At 41.7% G+C, this 22,105-nt stretch overlaps 1 protein-coding gene across 3 annotated transcripts in view; it reads left to right on the forward strand.

Moving 5' to 3' along the window:
• LOC119979397 (rab11 family-interacting protein 2) overlaps positions 1–22,105 on the forward strand; it is a 95,877-nt gene that overhangs the window by 57,145 nt on the left and 16,627 nt on the right. For 2 of the 3 annotated variants that reach the window (XM_038821553.1, XM_038821552.1), the window contains exons 3-4: positions 1,081–1,558; positions 19,255–19,390. In XM_038821553.1, coding sequence (XP_038677481.1) covers positions 1,081–1,558; positions 19,255–19,390 — 614 coding nt within the window. The remainder of the gene's footprint in view (positions 1–1,080; positions 1,559–19,254; positions 19,391–22,105) is intronic. The other variant, XM_038821555.1, reaches the window with a different exon arrangement.

Here is a 22,105-nt window from a genome sequence, read left to right on the forward strand (position 1 = left end):
CCGCTGCTTCACCAGTTCTTTACCAATGTCCTGGTAGGTGCGCACTGTGTGCCCATCCCAATCAATGTTCTGACTCCTCTTGGCCCTCTGCAGGACCTGCTCCTTCCTCTGCCAAATGTGAAATCGGATGCTCACTGCCTGCGACGGCTCGTTCGAGCATGGCTTCTGCCACAGAGTGCGATGCACCCTGTCCAATTCCAGAGCGGAGAAATCTTCAAACCCTCCCACCAGTCGAAAGAACATTTCTCACAAATACTCGGTTGGTCTAGGGTCCTCCACACCCTCCAGCAAGCCCACCATTCATGTGCTTTGACCTGTTCTCCAGATCTTTGGCCATCAGGCCCTTATTCCTGTCCACCATGAGCAACATCTCCGCTTCCAACAAGGCAAGCTGATCCTCGTGCCTCGACAAGGCTTCCTCCACTCCCTTCAGCGTCTTGCCTTCCTCCTTCACAGCATTGACCATCTTGCCCAGCTGCTCCTGTATCTGGCCCAACGCCTCCCCGATGGTAGCTTTAAATGACTTTAATCTTGTTCCCTTGTCACTGAAATTGACCATCCATTTGCCTGCCAAACTTCTCCAACTTCTGCGCCATCACCTCTAACATGATGGGTTTGGCCGCCTCCATCATCTTTTCTCCCCCAGATTCCTTTGTCGGACTACCAGCCTGGGCTTTCCTTCACATGGTCTTTTATCACCAAGGCTTTCCATATTCCTCTGTCGCCTTTCCGTTCTCCACACCAACCTTCTGCGTTAGAACCCAAAATCGGGATCAAAATACCGGGACCCTGACAGGAGCCACCTTTCATGCAACTTACTTTCACATGCTGTCACCGGAAGTCAAATGCTTGTCATTTTTAACATAAATGTTTTAAAGTTGAAAGTCAGAGCCATTAAATTATTGCACTTATTTGTGTTTTCAAATGTTCTTAAGATTTACTTAATGTGTGTATTATATGTATGTTTGATTTGCATTTTCCACTTTTGGAAGGTGTTCTTCAAGCTACTTCAGTTATTTCTGTTTTAGTATCGATTAAGGCTTAAATTAAAGCATTTTCTCCCAATTAAAATCATTGCAGGAAATGAACCCCTGGCAAAGTCACCTCACAGGAGATCACAAAGTATGGACACTTCCAAGATGAACCAATTTGATCTAATTTCTGTCTCAAAGAATGGGAATGATCCAGCAAAGTCACCAGCTGATCCATTTTCGAAGCAAGGAGTGTATGTATCACAAAAGGCTGCAACACTGCCAAGAAGCAGAAATCCTTTTGACAACAGCAGTGACTCCTGGCAGTTCAGAGAGACACGGTTAGAAAACGCAGCAAATTACAGACATCCAGAAATGAAAAGAGAGACCAAGAGAGACAAAGAGAAGGAGAAAATTAGCCTTTTTGCACGTGTGACTGGCAAGAAAGATACCAAAAAGTCTGAAAAGACTACCAACGTGAAGGCGGGCGGTTCTAGTGATGCAAAACCACCAAACCCATTTTCTGGAAACTTTCTCAGCAGTTTTGAATTGGATTCCAAAAATCCATTTGTCACAAATTACAACAGGTATTTTAAAAAAAGCTTTGCAGACTATATTGAAATGTACTAATATTCACTGATGATTGTTACAATACATAAAACTCACTAAAGACTATCTGCCACTAAATTTTATAATTCCTATTTGAAATTGTATTCAATCACTGTAAGAACCACTTTTTAAAAAAATATTTTTATTTTTCACATTTTCTGCCAAATTTACACCCACCAACAATAAACAATAATCAGTAACAAATATGTCAATCCCCATATCAATAACAACGATTCCATCCTCCCACCAACTGTAAGAACCACTTCTATTATGCTTTAAATATTATTGTTACTCGAGTTTAATTATGTGCTGCGTGTTTTAGAAGTAAAGGAGATCAAATCTTTTGACTACAGATTATGTCAGTGTTCTGTGGTTGCAAGTACATTTTGAATTGATTGACCATGGGTTCAGCTGAAAGACTCTCTGTTCTGTTTTTAAAGGTTAGCCTGTTGGCTTTGAATAATGTAGGGATTTGCCAACTTGGCTAGACGTTTAAACTTTCATTAGTCATCAAATTTATTTTGACAATTTATGAATGAGCGTAATATAATATCTTCTCTACCTTTTAATGACATCTATATACACCCATCGGTTGCAACTTTAATTGTTTTTGTGAAGCTTTCTACTAAACATTGGATTTATGGATATTCTCAAAAATTTAACCTTTTTATAGGTAATTTTGAACAACAAATTGTAAAGTCAATATTGGTGGTGCATTTAAAACAAAATTCAAATCCTAGTTCAGACCACTTGCACCTCGTAGATTTCCTGCAAAATTATGTAAATCAAGGTATTCCATTTTTCCCCCCTTCCTACTTGGTTCATTTCAGTGGCATTCAAAGCCTAAATTCAGAAACAGGTGTTAAAGGTTGAGCCATAATACAGGATGCATCCAAGTTCCAAAGACTGAAACCGAAGCTGTGGAGCGGGATTCTCCAGTCTCTCCAGTCTTTCATTGACGTCATCCCACTCCGTCGGGAAACCCATTGGTAGGGGTGCGCTGCCAGCAGGACCAAAGAATCCCACCGCCAGCAAATGGCCAGAGAACTTGGGCCATGGTATCACGTGGAAACTATTTAATTTTAAGTGGCATCCAAATTTAATTTTAATAGCATACCAACAGTACCAGGAAGAGAGAAAATTATGGAATTTAATTTTGAGGTGTTGAGAAAGAACAATTAAGAGTAGGAGTTTGTAATTTGCTGTGAGAAGGTTTGCAGTTTAGAAGATAAAAAAGTAATATTTGGAGCACCAAAGGCAAATTCATGGCAGGCATTCCGGTTCGAAATTTGGGCAGAATGGTGGTTAGCACAATTGCTTCACATCTCCAGGGTCCCAGGTTCGATTCCCGGCTTGGTTCACTGTCTGTGCGGAGTCTGCACGTTCTCCCGGTGTGTGCATGGGTTTCCTCCGGGTGCTCCAGTTTCCTCCCACAATCCAAAGACGTGCAGGTTAGGTGGATTGGTCATGCTAAATTACCCTTAGTGTTGGGTCGGGTTACTGGGTTATGAGGATAGGGTGGAGGTGTGGGTGTGGATAGGGTGCTCTTTCAAAGAGCCGGTGCAGACTCGATGGGTCGAATGGCCTCCTTCTGCATTGTAAATTCTATGATATTGCTATCACTGCAATGAGTTTCCCCTTTGGGCTCACCTTCCCCAACCTGGTTACGTGCAGACCCGGTATGGAACGCATGCGCTGCTCAGAAAGGAGGAATCCAGGGTAGGTCTATGACTCTATAACCCAAGTAGGAAAGATTTTTAGAACAAGAACATAGAATCACTACAGTGCGGAAGGGAGCCACTCCCACACCCTATCCCCGTAAACCCACCTAACCTTTGTAGGCTAGGGGGTAATTTAGCATGGCCATCCACCTAATTTGCACATTTTTGGACCGTGGGAGGAAACTGGAGCATCTGAAGGAAACCCATGCAGACACTGGGAGAACGTGTGAATTTCACACACAGTCACCCACGGTCGGAATCGAACCCGCGTTCCTGGTGCTGTGATGTTGCAGTGCTAACCACTGTGCCGCTGTGCTGCCCCACTGTCTGTTAGAATATGTTTACTCAACGGGTAAGACTGATAGAATAGAATAAGTTATCAGGAAAGACCACGGAAGTGGACTTCATGTGATTCAAGTGTTAACTATATCCTGGTGGTGAATTTAGGTTCGACCACAAATGGTAGTCACTTGGTGGATCGAATGGCCTTTTTCCTTTACAGAAGTACTAATGTTTCATATATTAAGTTTATATTGTCAGCTTATTGCAGTGTTTCAATGCACATGTGGATATATAATCTCTGATCTAAAAATATTTAAACAACAAACATTCATAATATATTTCTTGTGATGTCACATCATCTTCCAGTACACTGGGATCAAAAGCTACATTCCACTGATGAGAAAGTTATTCATTTTCATTTCCAGCATTCTTTTAAAAACACATGTTCAATTGTCTTAACTGTTTAAAAATATGCAGAAGATAGACTTGTGCAACATTAACTGGTTGGAAAGTTCAAAAATAGTCTGCTGCAGTAATAATGCACAAATACTAAGATTTAATTTACCTGCAGTTATGGCATGTTGAGCTCTAGGTACTGACTTCACCAGCAAATTAGAAGTTATAAATAAACCATTCTGACAAACTGTTTGAAAATGTACAAGCAGACTTTTACTTTGCACTCGGTATAGTGAAATATTAAACCCAATTTTCGTAAACATATTTGATCTTCCATCTGGTGCACAAGAAGAAATCATCCAGAATGCATGCCTGAACTAAAAGCAGTATGATTTCAGCTTGTTAGACCTTCAGGCTCTTGTTGATTTGGGTTGGTATTGTGCTTAACTTTAACTATAAATTTAGAAAGAATTGTGCCAACTATATATGACATACCGGTTTGAGTGGACAGTAAGAAAAAAAATGTTGACTGGTTTACGGCCTATGGAAAAATGTTTTTTTGTATGGACCTTGATGTGCATTGGTTTCCTGAGTACCGCGTTAGTTTTAACTGTTGGACAAATGCTACTCCAACTCTTGGCCGTGAATTAAGTGGTTTACTCTGGAGGAAGATCTGAGTGATATTCGGTTGCTGTATTATGCATTAATTGGTGTGTAGTTATTTGGTACCACGGCTCTTCCAAGATGACTTTCTCATCAATTTCTGTTGTGCAGAAGTCCCAATCTCCTTTGATTTTTCTCATGCCTCCAAACTGTCTGTAATTTTTTTAACTTGTGTACTCCATGTTCTTCAAATTCTCAAATTATTGAATTATTTTAAATATTTATATGGAAAACCATAATGCTAATTGCTTTGGATTCCTATAACATCTCGGGGGATAAGCTTCATATGCTTGTTCAAAAGTCTGCGCTCTACTTATGGGCAAACACTTTTGTTTCTAAACAGAGAATAGCTAAGTGACTGTTTGGATGCACAAAACATTGATACTTTAAAGATTCTAGGACCATTCCACGGGGACCACATCTTGAGCTAATTTTTAGATATATCACCAGGGCAGCATTCGCGAAATTTCGCAAACGTTTCTCTTTCAGTTTTCAGCCAAGGATGCTTTGCAGTTTTGCAAGTCTGTTTTGACTACAAGTGTGTTCCTCCTGGTTTAGATGAAACAGTTTTCCTCCTAATCGTTTCTGGGTTAGAACTCTATGGGGTATGTGGAGGCTCCTGAATGATGAAGAAGTAAGATTACTTACCACATGGGGTCTTCCTTATTTTTCTAATGCACTCATTCTTTACATACCGAAGTTAGTCCCATTGGAATTTCTTTCTATAGTTATTGTGTTTTTCGATATTATATTTCTGTATGACTTACTATGTTATATAATTTATCCCTGACCACTGGAAATGAACTGCCCCATTAGTCTGCAGGAGAGATGCCCGTTATGTGGAGGGGGGAGAATTACACATGCCATGGCCTGATGCTTTTGATAATGTCTTCCAAAGGGACTATCTCCTAATCTGCACTCTCCATTGTCGACCTGTACTACTTGCACTCCATCATTTAAGAAAGGTGAGAGAGGGAAGCCAGGAAATTATATATCTGTTGGTCCAGCATCTGTTTGTGGGAAGTTACTGGAATCTATAATTAAGGATAGAGTGGTTGAGTACTTGGAGAAATTTGAATGATTTCAATAGAGCCAACGTGGATTTGCAAATGGTAAGTCATGTCAAATCAGTCAAATTAATTATTTTGAGGAAATATTATAGTAGACTAGAAAATGTCAATGAATGTGGTTTATATGGACACCACATTCAGTAAGATTCCAGGGAATACAAATTACAAAGCTAATGGAACCAAAGGCAAAATATTGACCTGGTTAAAATACAAGAGTAAGGATAATAGTGTCATTGAATCCAAAGGAACTGATTGATGATGTCCCACAAGGACCTGTGCTGAGGCTTCAACTGTTCACTGTATCCTTTGATGAGTTGGATAACACTATAGAGAGCCATGTATCCAAGTTTGTCAATGACACAGAGGATAGTTGTTATACTAAGAAGTATGGGAGATGGGAGCATAAAATTAGAAACATTTCAAGATTAAGTTAGTGGGGAAAAACTGGCAGATGGATTTCAACACAGATAAGTCTTCCATTTTGGACCAATAAAAGATAGAATCCAAGTATTGTTTAAATGCTGAGCAGCTAGGAACAACATGGATCTAAAGCGATGAAGGGGTTAGTGGAAATGGATCACTAAAATGTAGTAGACATGTGCAAATAAAAACATCAAAATGGGCTAATGGCATGGTTAGAAGGTTAGGATATGTTGGACCACATCTGGAGTACCATATACAGTTCTGGGCTCCACACCTTAGAATATAGGGGGCTTGCAAGGATTGCAGAATACATTCACCAGAAACTTGTCAGAATCCAAGGGTTTAAATTCTGAAAAGAAAGTACATTACTTCCTCAGGAAACTAAGGAAATTTGGCATGTCCACATTAACCCTTACCAACTTTTACAGATGCACTATAGAGAGCATCCTCTCTGGCTGCATCACAGCCTGGTATGGCAACTGCTCGGCCCAGGACCGCAAGGAACTTCAGAGAGTCGTGAATACCGCCCAGTCCATCACACGAACCTGCCTCCCATCCATTGATTCCATCTACACCTCCCGCTGCCGGGGGAAAGCAGGCAGCATAATCAAGGATCCCTCCCACCCGGCTTACTCACTTTTCCAACTTCTTCCATCGGGCAGGAGATTCAGAAGTCTGAGAACACGGACGAACAGACTCAAAAACAGCTTCTTCCCCACTGTCACCAGACTCCTAAATGACCCTTTTATGGACTGTCCTCATTAACACTACACCCTGTCTGCTTCATCCGATGCCAATGCTTATGTAGTTACATTGTATATCTTGTGTTGCCCTATTATGTATTCTCATGTATTTTCTTGAATTCTGTTCAATTCCCTTTTCTTCCCATGTACTGAATGATCTGTTGAACTGCTTGCAGAAAAATACTTTTCACTGTACCTCGGTACACGGGACAATAAACAAATCCAATCCAATCCAAACACAACTTTTATCCCCTGTAATATAAAAGGTTACGGGATGATTTGATTGCAGTTTAAGGATTTTTAAAGGAATTCCTATGAGACAGAACTTTTCCACTGGTGGGGAAAGTTGATGACCAGGAGATGTAGCCTTAAGATTAGAGCCAGGCCATTGAAGAGAAATATGGAATTTTCACCCAGAAAAAGCAGCAGATACTAGCTCAATTAATTTTAAATCTTGATTGATTTTGTTGGGCAAGAGGATAAAAGGATATGGAGCCACGGCAGGTGGAGGGCTTTAAGATGCTTGTTACATATTTTGAGGCTGTAACAAGGCGTTGATGAGGGCAGCACATTTGATGTAACCTACGTGGATTTTAGTGAGGCTTTTGGCAAGTTTAGGCATGGCAGACTGAGATGAAAAGTATGACACGGGACCAAAGAATAAGAAGCAAGTTTATCCAAAAGTGGCTCCGTGACAGGATGGCAGATGCAATGGTTGTCGGCTGTATTTATGACAGGAAGGCTGTTTTCCTTGGGATTCCGCAGAGCTCAGTACTCGATCTTTTGCTTTTCTTCGTATATCTCAGTAACTGAAACATATGCAGAACATGCATATGCAATGCAGAACAATATCAGCAGCGCGGGTTCAATTCCCGTACCGGTCTCCCCGAAGAGGCGCCAGAATGTGGCAACTAGGGACTTTTCACAGTAACTTCATTGAAGCATACTTGTGACAAGTGATTATTATATGATTTAAGAAGTTTGCAGATGCTAAAAAATTGGTAAATTTGATAGTGAGGAAGAGAGCTGTAAACTGCAGGAAGATATTAATGGACTGATCAGGTGGGTAAAAAAGTGTCAAATAGAACTCAGTTTGGAGAAGTAGGAGGTAATATAGCTGAAAAGGGTAAACAAAGCGATGGGATACACAAGGGTAGGATGCTGAAATGTAAAGGAGCAGAGCCCTGAAGGTCGCAGGACACTTTGTTCAGAAGCCATACAGAATATCTTCCTTATTGGCCAACATGTAGAATATAAGAGCATACAGGTTACTCTAGAATGGGATGAAACACAAGTTAGTCCACAGTTACTGCAAGCCTGTTCCAGCATTTAATTAGATCATGGCTGATTGTCACCCTCAATGCCATTTTCCCGCACCATCCCCATAACCCTTGATGTCTTTGATATCTAGCAATCTAACAATCTCTGTCTTGAATGTACTCTATGACTGAACCTCCAAAGCCCTGTGGGAGAAGAATTCCAAAGATTATCACCGTTCAAGTGAAGAAATTCCTCCTAATCTCGGTCCTAAATAGCCTAGCCCTTATTCTGAAACTGTGTCCCTTGGATTGAGACCCCCCAGCCAGTGGAGTATCCATCGCTATATGTAGAGGGCTAGGTTATAATGGTAGGATGTGTTTCTGCAGTGATTAAAAAATCCCTGCATAAGGCAAAACTGGAGTAGTGTGTAGTTTTGGGCACTGCATCTCCGAAAGGATATAATGGCCTTGGCAATGCAGATTCACCAGAATGTCATGAGACTCTAATGGTTACATCACAAGGAGATTACATAAACTAAGCTATCCATGGAATATAGAAGGTATAAAAAGGTGATTTAATTGAGGCGTTTAAGATTCAGAGAAACCTTTTCTGCTGGCGGGAACAAAGAGACAAAGAGTTAAAATCAGGGTGATGATGTGTAACACCATCAGAAAGTTAAACCAATAAAATAGATTCTTACTAGTTACTGCACGTGCACTGCATGCATGTGCATACACATCCATGTGAATTTAGTTAAGATTCCCATCAGCCACGGAGCTGATTAGTCCACTCCTGCTCATGTGAGCACCAAAATCATTCAATTGGTCACCTGTATCCTTTTTCAATTAGATTGAAGCTAGATTACTATTCCTCTCCCCTCTACACAAGCAAAGCATCCGTCAGTTTTCATAGGAACAAAATGGAGAAAAAAAACATGTGAGCGACATCCGTGGAAAATGTAGCAGCATTACATGAGCAATACTAATACATTGGGGTATGAAGGAGACTTACAAAGATATTTTCTGAATTGGAGAATTTTAACCATGCGGAAAAACTTGTTAAACCGGGATTACCTTGTTGGAATATTAGAGGCTGGGGGAGATTTAACCAAGATTTATATAGTTGAGGGGTCTAGATAGGTTGGATAAAGAAGAAACTATTTCCCTAAGCATTGGAGATCAATAGCCAGAGGGCATAGATTTGAAGTAATTGGTACAAGATCCAGAAGGGAGTTGAAAAATATTTTCACCCAGAGGATAATGGGAGTCTGGAACTCACTGCCTTAAAGGGTTGTAGAGGCAGAAAACAGTCATGGCATTTAAGTAGTATTTCAATATGTACTTGAAGCACAGTAACCTACAAGACTCCGGAAAGCGAGTTTGAGTTGGATTTCTTTTTATGATTGTCTGGCATAGACATGATGGGCTGTTTAGCCCCTTTCTATGCCATAAATTTGTATGATTCCTGCATATCAGCCATGCTCTGATATATCAACTTTGGTTCAGTTGTTGGCATACGTTTTTCATCAAGGTTGGACTTGAGCACAAAGGTCAATGTTGACAGTTCAGTGGAGTAGCGAGAGAGTACTACAGTTGCAGGTGTCATCATTCTGATGAGATGCTAAAGCGAGGCCCTATCTGTTCTCTGAGGTTCTTATAAAAGATTCCATGGCATTATTTAGAAGAAGAGCAGGGGAGTTATCCCCAGTTTCCTGGCCAGTTATCCCTCCAACAGCACGGAAGCAGATTATTTGTCCACTTATGACATTGCAGTTTGTGAGAGTTGCTGTGTGCCACTTGACTGTCATGTTTCCCACATTACAGAAGTGACTATGATTTAAAAGTACTTCATTGGCTTTAAAGTGCTTTAGGCCATCTGGTGGTAGTGAAAGGCTCTACAAAGGTAAGCAGTGCATCAAAGGACAATCTGGAACGGGGAATAATTGGCCCTAGTGGTGGGGTGGGGGGGGGGGAAGAGAAAGACATGGCGGAAAACTGGGGGAACAGCACCACATCTTCCGATGAGGCGCAGCCTTCCTGACTTAACAGGTATGATATTCCCAAAAGGTAACAAAGTCCACGAGCGAGCACGTTTAGCCGCGTGTTTCCCAGAATTCGCAGTGCCGAGAAGCACATTGGCTATTCAACGCGACTCGCTTTAAATGGGGTGGCACAGTAGCACTGTTGCTTCACAGAACCAGGGACCCGGGTTTGATTACCGGATTGGGCCACTGTCTGTGCGGAGTCCGCCATGTTCTCCCTGTGTCTGCGTGGGTTTCTTCCGAGCGTTCAAGTTTCCTCCCACAAGTCCCAAAAGACGTGCTTGTTAGGTAAATTGGACATTCTGAATTCTCCGTCCGTGTACCCGAACAGGCTTTGAGTGTGGCGACTAGGGGATTTTCACTACCTTCATTACAGTGTTAATGTCGGGCTACTTTGTCACAAGTAGGCTTACATTAACACTGCAATGAAGTTACTGTGAAAATCCCCTTGTTGCCACATTCCGGCGCCTGTTCGATGCACAGAGGGCGAATTCAGAATGTCCAAATTACCTGACAGCATGTCTTTCGGGACGTGTGGGAGGAAACTGGAACACCCGGAGGAAACACGCCGACACTGGGAGAAGGTGCAGACTCCGCACAGACCGTGACCCAAGCCGAAAATCGAACCTGGGACCCTGGCGGGAGGATCGGGTATCGTTGTACGCGGCTGACCGGTGGTTGTTCATGCCGGAACCATTGGAGAGAATGGGTAGGATCATGGAACTTTTGGAGAATTTGGGGCCTTCTCTGGGTATTAGTTAAATGTCGGGAAGTGGGAGGTGTTTCCGGTGAATGTGGTGTGGGAGGGGTCCAAATGGGGATGTTGCCATTTAAGGTAGCCGGGGAAAGTTTCAGGTGATGAGGGAATGGGCTATGATGCACAGGTGGAATTTGAAAATGTTGGTGGAGGAGATTGGGAGGGATTTTAAGAGATGGGATACATTACACCTGACACTGGCAGGGAGGGTGCAGGTTGTAAAAATTAACGTACTGCCAAGGTTCCTGTTCGTTTACCATACCCACCCGACCTTTCTCCCCAAGACCTTCTGGTAATTGGAAACAGAGATTTTGGAGTTTATATGGGTGGGACAGTTGCTGAGGGTAAAGTGGGCCCTCCTGCAGAGGCAGAAAGGGGGGTTGGCGCTCACGAGCCTGCTATACTACTATTAAGCAGCGAAGGTAGAGAAGCTGAGGCGATGGTGGGGCAGAGGGTGAGGGCGTGGAGCGGGTTTAGATGGAGGAGGAGTCCTGTAGAGGATCCAGTCTGAGGGCTCTGGTGACAGCTCCACTGCCCTTAGTTCTGGGAAGCCCTATACAATCGACGGTTAGGATGTGGAATCAGCTGCAGAGGCACCTGAGGGGACATCAGTTTTGACCCCACTGTGCAGGAACCACAGTTTTAGGCCGGGAGAGATGGATGGGAAGCGGAGGGAGATGGGTTTGGTGAGGGTGAGGGACTTATATTTGGAAGGGATGTTTGCAGGTCTGGATGAGTTGCGGGAAAGATTAGAGTTGCCAAAGGGGAGTGAATTTAGATACATGCAGGTGAGGGACTTGCACAAAAGGAGTGGAGGATGTTTCCTAGGTTGCCGGGGTACACTCTGTTGGAGCAGCTGCTGGTCCTGGATGAGTCGGAGAGGGTAGGATTGGGGACATGTGGATAGTTTGGAGAGTGGAGGGGGTGCAAGTGGTGCAGATCAAGAACAAATGGGAGGAGGATTTGGGGGGGGGGGGGGGGGGGGAGGGAGGAATAGGCTGGGGACTGTGGTGCGAGGTGATGCATAGGGTGAATTCAACCTCCTGCGCGAGGATGAGCTTGATTCAGTTCAAGGTGGTGCATAGGGTACATATGACCCGGGCGAGGATGAGTGGGTTCTTCCATGGGGTGGCCGATGTGGATGAGGGCTGGCAAATCATGCCCACGTGTTCTGGGGTTGCGAGAAGCTGGAGAGTTACGGGAAGCGCTGTTTGGGACGTTATCCAAGATTGTGGAGGTCAGGCTGGACCCAATGGTGGCGATCTTTGGGGTATCGGAAATGCAGGAGCTGCTGGAGGGGAAGGGGGCTGATGTTGTGGCCTTCACTTCTCCAATTGCCCGGTGAAAGAGCTTGCTAAATTGGAGGTTGAATGCCATGCCAAGGGTGACGCCCTAGCTAGGGGACCTATATGACTTTCTTTGGTTGGAGTTGAGGGGGTCAGCAGAGGGCTTCCAGACACACTGGGGGTTGTTCATGACAATGTTTGAGGAACTGTTCGTTACTGCCATGGTTTAATTTGAAAATGATTCATGTAACCGGGAAAGAGAATCTCATGGCAGATTCCTCATCACTAAAAAAAGACTGTTGTGGATATGGGGTATATTTTATGTTAATGCATGTTTTAAAAATTTTTTAATGTTCGATCAGGTAAATCTTGGTCGGCACGTTAGAATAGTGGTTAGCACTGTTGCTTTACAGCTCCAGGGTCCCGGGCTCTATTCCTGGCTTAGGTCATTGTCTGTGCGGAGTCTGCACATTCTCCCTATGATTGTGTGGGTTTCCTCCCGGGTGCCCCGGTTTCCCCCCACAGTCCAAAAACATACTGTTGGGTACTTTGGACATCCTAAATTCCCCTCCGTGTACCCGTACAGGAGCCGGAATGTGACGACTCGAGGATTTTCACAGTGGCTTCATTGCAGTGTTAATTTAAGCCTACTGGTGACACTATTAATGATTATTATGAGAAATGAAATAGTCTTTAAAATTACCGACAGACGCTACCTCAAGGCCCTGGAGATGTACCATCAATGCTGTCTCAGATAGATTCTCTGCATCAGCTGGGAAGACAAGCGTACTGACATGAGCGTCCTTGAGGGAGCAAGAGCACCAGCATTGAGGCTATGATCATCCTAAACCAACACCACTGGGCCGGCCATGTACTTAGGATGCAAGAATCTCTACTGCCAACGGACATCATCTTTGCCCAGCCCAAGTCGGCTCCCAAACAAGAGGAGGACAAATGAAGCTCTTCAAACACATCCTGAAGGCTTACCTCAAGAAATGCAACATAAACGTCAACACCTGAGAGACCTAATGCACAGAAGAGAACTCTTTGGAGGAACCTCCAGATTGAAGGAATACAATTCTTCAAGAACACCCAACAGCAAGAGCAGGTACAGAAAAGAAGCCTGAGAAAGGAATACCAGCAATCTCGAGTCCAACGGCCAATCCCACCTCCCAGAAACACTGCTAAGTGTGCGGCCAGAAATGCAGCTCTGGGTGGCACAGTGGGTTAGCCCTGCTGCCTCACGGCACCGAGATCCCAGGTTCGATCCCGGCTCTGGGTCACTGTCCGTGTGGAGTTTGCACAGTCTCCCCGTGTTTGCGTGGGTTTTGCCCCCACAACCCAAAGATCTGCAGGCTAGGTGGATTGGTCACGCTAAATTGCCCCTTAATTGGAAAAAAGGAATTGAGTGCTCTAAATTTATTTTTTTAAAAAGAAATGCAGCTCTGGGATCGGGCCCATCAGCCTCAAACCCATGACTGGTGACACGGGAGTTTTTAGGTGGACAATCCTACTCTTTGGTGAGTGATTGTCGAATAATTAGGGCAGCACGGTAGCATTGTGGGTAGCACAATCGCTTCACAGCTCCAGGGTCCCAGGTTCGATTCCAGCTTGGGTCACTGTCTGTGCGGAGTTTGCACGTTCTCCCCGTGTCTGCGGGGGTTTCCTCCGGGTGCTCCGGTTTCCTCCCACAGTCCAAAGATGTGCAGGTTAGGTGGATTGGCCATGATAAATTGCCCTTCGTGTCCAAAATTGCCCTTAGTGTTGGGTGGGGTTACTGGGTTATGAGGATAGGGTGGAGGTGTTAACCTTGGGTAGGGTGCTCTTTCCAGGAGCCGGTGCAGACTCGATGGGCCGAATGGCCTGCACTGTAAATTCTATGAATTCTTCTTGATCACTACTGCTCCACTCCTTTTGTTCTCTCATCTAAGTTTGCTAAGTTGCTAAGTTTCCAGTTTTTCAAATATTTAGTTGTGGGATATATTAAATTAATTAATGATTCGCTCTAGTATTGTGGTTGTAAATCAGTTTCTTCAAAGTGGTGCTCTTCTATTCACATTATTAGCTAGTTCTGTTGTTAAAAGTGGAGCAAATATTTGAGTACTTTAAGATTAAGATTGATCTTTGTCATTTCTAAAATAATCTCTTGTAAGTGACAGCCAGAAGTTTAATTATTTCAAGTGTAATATAAAACAATATGTTCATTTAGATTTATAGAATACTATTCAGATTCATCATGAAGCTGTTATTACAGTGCTTCTCCTATTTTGAACCCCTTCATTGGCAATATGAATAAAAATGCTGATAGTTATTACACTTAGCCAGAATAGTGTTCAAGTCAAAGCACCTTTTAAAAACTGTACTAAGTTTAATATCTTGGCTTTTTAATATATATATTTAGTTTTAGTAAATTGTCACCATAATCTGGCTTTTGTCTCGGAACTGAAAACAGATTTGCTTGTTTCAATGATACTCTTTCTCGCTGCATTAACCATCCGTCACAGTTTTTGTAACTGCTAATTACCAAATTATGATGAAATATATGGCCAGAGTAATGTATTACTCTGTAGTAGATTGTGGAATATTATTCAGCTGCAAAATCATGGCCGTGTGATGACTTTTCTTCTGACAATCTATTAACCTTTGTTAATGTGAAAAGTCTGAGACAAAATTACCAACAAATAGAACAAATTATGTGAAAATTTCTCAATTTACAGCTCTTGACAAGTGGTAAAAGAAAGCTCAATATAATATAAATGTGTTATCAAAGACTCTGTAGAGATACTGGACATATCATTAACGAGCTCCATTGAGAGACCAGACAGGTAATTAACTAGCTCCATTGAGAAACAAGACAGGTAATTAATGAGCTCTTAGAGTTACTGGACAGCCTAGCGGGAAGCCCAACCATTTAACTGGACAAGTTATTACCAATTCATTTTTGTGGCTCCTTGGAGATAACAAGCAGATTAATGAGCTCTTTAAAAGTTCAGAAATACTGAGGTTTGTTGAACACACCTGTGATCATCAATGTGGAAAAACCAAAGTCGCTTGGTGGATAAATGTACCGTGTGTTGGCGTACCAAGCAACCCAGGCAAATAATATACTGGGTTTAATTTCTGCCAATCTTTTTGCGAATTGGTTGACTAAGTAGCACCTCCTGTCCTATAATTTGCACCATTGGTCTATTCCGAAACTACTGAGCCCAAATTCTCTGCCTAGAGTGCTACTAAGTCCAGCCTCTCTATTTTAGTTCTACAATTCTGCCACCATCTGAACTTTCCATAAGTTTCATTTTCTTCTAAATATACAACCGGCATGGGAGACATTGAAAAATTATCAGCTACATTGTTTTGTAGAAATGTTTGTATTTGCGGAAGGGTGCAACTGCACTCTACTGTTGAAGTTTCAAAGATGTTCATGTTTTACATTTTGGAGCTGAACAAATGCGTTAACTCTTGTAATCGCAGCTGGTTATTTGACCTGATGTTCATGATAAACTTGTGTTTCTCAACATAATTTGTATTCATACCATCACATTATTACTAAAGCTAGGGGAATTTTACAAATCTTTTAGCTAAATAAGAGCCACTTATACAACAATAGATGTTCTTTCTATAATGCACTAAGGGTTGCAAAATCCAAACCACAGTTTGCCTTATAACTCCCTCCACCTAAACATTTACAGTGAGGTGAGAGATCATGAATCTTTCTGTTTCTTTTCCACATTGATGAACTAGAATTTATTTTTGGATTTCTGGTGATTTCTGAGCATCAACAGAAAGTAGAGACGAAGTTGATTAAATATACTACCTTCCATTTCTTCTTGAAGGATATTCAGATTTCATTTTTTTTAATTAAAATTGAATGTGGGTACACAGAATAATGCTGAGAGATTTTACTGAAAAAGCAGGTGAAAATATGACTTAACATTATCATTGCCCTTGAGTCTTGCTATTATGCAGGGAGAGACGGTGGCATAATGGTATTGTCACTGGACTAGTAAACCAGAGACCGAGTTTGGGATCCAGGTTCAATAAATCCCACCACTGCGGTGAAATTTGAATTCAATAAAAATCTGGAATTATAAGTCTAATGATGACCACGAAACCATTGTCGATTGCCGGAAAAAGCCCATCTGGTTCACTAATGTCCTTTAAGGGAGGAAATCTGCCGTCCTTACCTGATCTAGCCTGCATGTGACTCCAGACCCACAGCAACATGGTTGATTCTTAACTGCCCCTCAAGGGCAATTAGGGATGGTCAGTAAATAAAAATAAAATAATAATCTTTATTGTCACAAGTAGGCTGACATTAACACTGCAATGAAGATACTTTGAAAAGCCCCTAGTTGCCACATTCTGACACCTGTTCAGGTACACGGAGGGAGAATTCAGAATATCCAATTCAACTTGCAGCATGTCTCGGGACTTTTGGGAGGAAATCGCTGCACTTGGAGGAAACCCATGCAGACACAGGGAGAATGTGCAGACTCCACACAGACAGTGACTGAAGCTGGGAATTGAACCTGGGACCCTGGAGCTGCGAAGCAACACTATTCCCCACTGTGCTACCATGCTGGCACATGAACGGGAAAGAAAATGTACCTGGCTGGACGGGGCATCTTTGCAAGACCACGAAGGCCATTAGTTTATTTCTAATCAAAAGTAAGTAAAGCAGGGCAGCACGGTGGCGCAGTGGTTAGCACTGCTGTCTCACCGCGCCGAGGTCCCAGGTATGATCCTGGCCCTGGGTCACTGTCCGTGTGGAGTTTGCATATTCTCCCCGTGTTTGTGTGGGTTTCGTCCCCACAACCCAAAGATGTGCAGGTTAGGTGGATTTGCAATGCTAAATTATGCCCTAATTGGAAAAAAATAATTGGGTCCTCTAAAATTGTTTTTAAAAAGAAGTAAACCATCTTCTGGGTTAAGACCTTTTTTTCTTAGCAGTGACTAAATCTCACTTCATTAAATTTATATTATTAACAAATGTGAAACTGGCAATGTTCTGTTCAAAAGTGTTACCATATATTAACAGTATAATAACCTTCAGAATTACTGTAATATCTCAGCAGTTTTTAAAAAATATTGTTACATTTTATCTCGCACCGAACCATCTCCAAGACCTTTCATTCAATTTATCCATAAGTTGCTGGTCAGGTTCAGACATGATTTCTACTTAGAAATTGGTGTCTATATTTCTGCAACATTGCGTTTAAATGGATTATTTATACAAATAGTTTGTAAGTAGCTTACAAATCAGTTGGTCATGTGTGGTAATTAGGGCTTGCCTCTTTAACCTTTAGCCACAGACTCATCTGAGCAATTGACCACCATATCCTCCAGCTTGTCTGACATGAGAACGACATCAGATGAAGAAAGGGCACAACAAATTACTGCCACACTTCTATAAATGGAGCTGTTCTTCGTTTTCACCACAGCTAATTCAATCCAGTTCACTTCACTCATTTTCCTGAGTGAGATCAAAAAAGGAACCATGAATGAACAAGTCCATCATGTCTTTGACACATCAATATGAGAATGAAAAGCAGGCCGTGAGGGAGGGTTCCTGTCTTTAGAGTTCAGACAATACCTAATAAAAGAGTGCCTCGTTCAAATCAATCCTATAGCGAGTAGAGCAGAACGCCTCACAAACACTATTACAGACCAGTATAATGAGATTTAGCAGGTTTGATTCACCAATCACCTTTTTCCTTATCGTTGTGACCTTCGTTGTCATGTGACCTTTTTTCCCCTCTCCTTGACCTGCATACCCACTGCAGCTAAAATATATTTTGAGTTCTAATTGGGTTTAGTTTTGGTCAGGAGCCCCAGCAGTTTTGGCACAGTAAATTGTCCTGATTGTGACCTAAATCAACCTGGTTGTAGCTTTCTAAACTGCATGAACTTGAACAGGAACAAATTAGAACTTCAAATAACGTTTGACATGTCGTTCTAAGGTGACTCGGTTTTCCAGAATTGACTTTTCCATTGTTGCACTCTTTGGTATTTATTTAAAAAATAACACAACTTGCATGCTTAATTTGGACCAGAATCTTTTAAAATTATAGATAATACAAACCAAGCCTATTTTCTGAGTTACATATGTGCCTGTTAATCTTGCAATAATTGAAATGGGTAAGAATCAAAACGATCTCTGTTTCAGTAGGAAATTGGAAAGACTTTTGGCATAACAAATTGTAAATTATATCTATGATTTATTTTTCAAAATAAATCAAATATTGACATGGTGTGTATATTTGAAGACCATTAAATTAGTGTTTTCTAGTAGCAATTTCATAATAATGTGACATTGTAATTAAATGCATGATGCTGTGAAGTGATGAGAATAATTTTTAAAGATATTGTAATGAATTTCACCATAAAGAATATGTGGCAGTTGTTGAAATTGGACAGATGTCATTGGTTTGTCCTGGAAATATTTGAGAGATACCCAAGGATACAAAAGGGATGGGAGTAATCATTTGTACGTGATGGATTTGTTTTTTATTTTGACTTACTGAAGTAGCTGAATAGATGTGTGCAAATTTGCCACATCCCCATTGTGAGTGGTATTGAAAGAAAGGGAGTAGTGGAAACATGAATCATGCAAATTGTTCTTTTGGATTGTTATAGAGTCTCATTAAATACAAAGTTAGCTTTGATCTAGCTGCAGGTAGACAGCCTATCTTTTTGATAAGTAAACCTAGCATTATGCAGCAGTTTGGGGAGGCTAGCTGTTTACTTTCCAATTGTTAAAGTCTGCTTCCATTATCTTGGGTTGGTTTGCAACGAGCGCTACAGCCTCGGGTTGGCCTTACACCAGTTAAGCAGCTTCATAAGAAGAGACATTTTTTAAAAAAAGAGAAACAGTGGGGCTGTGCATTGAAGTTTGAAACATGACACATCAGTATAATTCTTGTAGCAAAATTCTGATACAAAGAGTAGATCAAACTGCTCTGGATGTCACTTCAATAAACTATTATAGTTACTCCTGAATTGAAGTTAAAATTTTGCTGTTTCTTGTTCCAGTTTAACAAAACCCATAAATCCTGAAGATAAGACAGCGGTGGGGTCCACTGACAGATATAAACATCGAGCGCATGATCAACATTCAAGTAACACATTCAAGCAACATTACTTTGAATACTATGAAGACAAAACCAGAGTAAGTGTAAGGAAATACGTTTTTAACGACTGAGTAAAGCTATCTGAAACACAGTGTGCCAGTAAAGTACTGCCTGTTTTGAGGCGAAGCTTTCACTTTTCGAATCATTTCAGTGCTCATTTAAGCTGTACTCATTGACCCCTCTATGATACTCTTGCTGTGATAACATTAAAACGTCTTGACCCTTTGGTAAAATTTTCAACTTTGCAAAGAAAATTAATTAAATTTAGGGGTTAAATGTATAACTCTTTAATCAAACCTATTTATATTAAGAATCTGATAAGTGATTCCCTCTTAATTTATGGACTTGATATGTTCAAGCCATTACTTTTTGCTAGACTTTGTCTCTTGTCCAATTTTTACAACTGCATTTGCGGATGTTGGAAATTCACTGAATTTCTCTACTTTTGAGAGAAAAAATACCGGTTATATTTAAGCAGACTTTTGTTTATGCAATCCCAAGAAAGTAGGGAAATGTTTGAGTGTGAGAGTAGCCTGTCATTGAACCCAGCAGCTGCAGCTAGAAAGAGTTCTTTCAAACTTTCTCAGCTGGCCGTGAGTTGGTGTAACTAGTGAAGTGAAACATTCTTTTGAGAGAGCAAAGGATGAAAGGTTTGCCTCGCCATAGTAAGTATCCGTTGTTAAGTGACCATGAAACCCCATGACAGCTCTTCCTTTCCATCAAAATTCGAGCATGTTAGAGAGGGTTCAATTTAGGAATCAGAATAGAAATGTAAAAATTTAAGTGCTGCTTATTTTTCTTGCTGGTTTTGTCCAACAATACTTATTAGATTTAAGTATTTGTGATCACTTTTTTTGTTTAACTAGCCCAGGATGCATTCCTAATTCTGATTTTAAATTTACAATTAACATGCCGTAAAATTCTAGGGCGTGATTCTGCAGCCGCATTGCGCCCGGCTCTGATCTGGGCGAATAGCGGGAGAGGGCAAAATCGAGATTCAAGTCAGGCGTGAACCATTTTGCAATTAACCGACCCTCGCCCAATATAGAGTTGCTGATCACGCCCAATATAGAGTTGCTGATCACGCCCAATATAGAGTTGCTGATCACGCCCAAAAATGGGGAGGATATCATTAACTCTCAGCTGCAAGCATTTCGATATCAGTAACGGGATTGGCGTTGAATGCAGCGTCCTGCCGGGAATTACCTGACTCCCGCGTGAGAAGTCATGCAGGTGTCGTTAAGTACTCCTTTTCAAAAATGGGAAGCTGGCACAATGGCTACTGAGGGGAAGTGAGGAGGTGAGTAGCCATTTCCATTTTCCAGCATGCAGCTCAAGGGCACCGGAGCTGATCCCCCAGTGATGGGGGATGGAGGTGGTGGGAAACTGCTTTGAATGGCCTGACTTCATCAGATCGAATTCCTGCTTGTTCAATGTCCAGTTTTGGATTAGCCACAAATGTATTCAAATAAAAATGTTGGATGTTTGAAGCCATCAGCCACAGAAAGCCATATCAATACCTTGTCATCGCTATACTCTACTATTTGAAGTGCTCCTCTGGCTACTATCTCATCCTTCAAAGTGTAAGATTATTTAAAACTTTACTCCAATATCTTTGCTGACTTAAATTGTATTTTGGTTGCGACGCACTTCCAGTTTAACATTCTCATTCATGAGTTTAAACTCTTAAATGGCCGGAATCGTTCAAATCCTTTTGTAACTTCCAGTCCTACAAGCAATCCCCCACAGAACTGATTGTCTAACTCTTGACCTTTGTGTAACCTCCCCTGCCATCATACTACCATTGGCAGCCATGCCTTTAGTCATCTAGACTCCACAATCTGGGATTCCCTTTTTAACATCCTCTGCCCTCCTCCTTAAAGCCCTCCTTGAAATCCACCTGTTTGACCAAGCTTTTGATTATCTCTTTAATATCATCTTTTGCCCCACCTCATACAAAGCACCCCGGGAGGTTTTTCTATGTTAACGGCACTCTATAAATGCAAACACATTAAATTGGATGAATAGGAAGTAACACAACAAATTAAGCAATGCAATAATGTGATGACAGCAAAAAGAAATGCCCAAATAAATTTTTGTCAAACAACAGTGGTGGCACAGTGGTTAGCACTGCTGCCTCACAGCGCCAAGAACCTGGGATCAATTCCGGCCTTCGGTGACTGTGTAGGGTTCGCACTTTCTCCTCATGTCTGCGTGAGTTTCCTTCGGGTGCTCAGATTTCCTCCCACAGTCCAAAAATGTGTAGGTTTGATGGGGTAATGGGGATAGGGTGGGGAAGTGGGCCTAGGTAGGGTGCTCTTTCAGAGTTGGTACAGACTCAATGGGCCGAAAGGCCTCCTTCTGCACTGTAGGAACTCCAGGGTTCTAACATATTATTACCTCCAACATGAATTTTTAGAGCCCCTTAATGCAAAATATGGTTTAAGATATTTCGCAATAGAAAAATTAAAAGAATCAATGCTTGCCGATGGACAGGTGACCAAAACCCCATCAAAAATATAGCTGTTTCAGAGTTTGAGCAGTGATGGCTGTTTCGGAGTTTGAACAGCACAGTAATTTAATCAGTGAGATTTAAAGAAACAAGGCTAAGTCAGGTGAAACCTCTGCACCAATGGTGGGGTGTAGTTGGGTGAATAAACCTCTACATTTAAACTTAAAAAATAAATGGTAAGAACCATCTAAGAGCTAGATCTTCAGGTTATAGTTTAACAAATGTTAAAATTTCTGTTGAG

Source organism: Scyliorhinus canicula, chromosome 16 (genome assembly GCF_902713615.1).
Source record: "Scyliorhinus canicula chromosome 16, sScyCan1.1, whole genome shotgun sequence".
NCBI classification, from domain to species: Eukaryota; Metazoa; Chordata; class Chondrichthyes; order Carcharhiniformes; family Scyliorhinidae; genus Scyliorhinus; species Scyliorhinus canicula.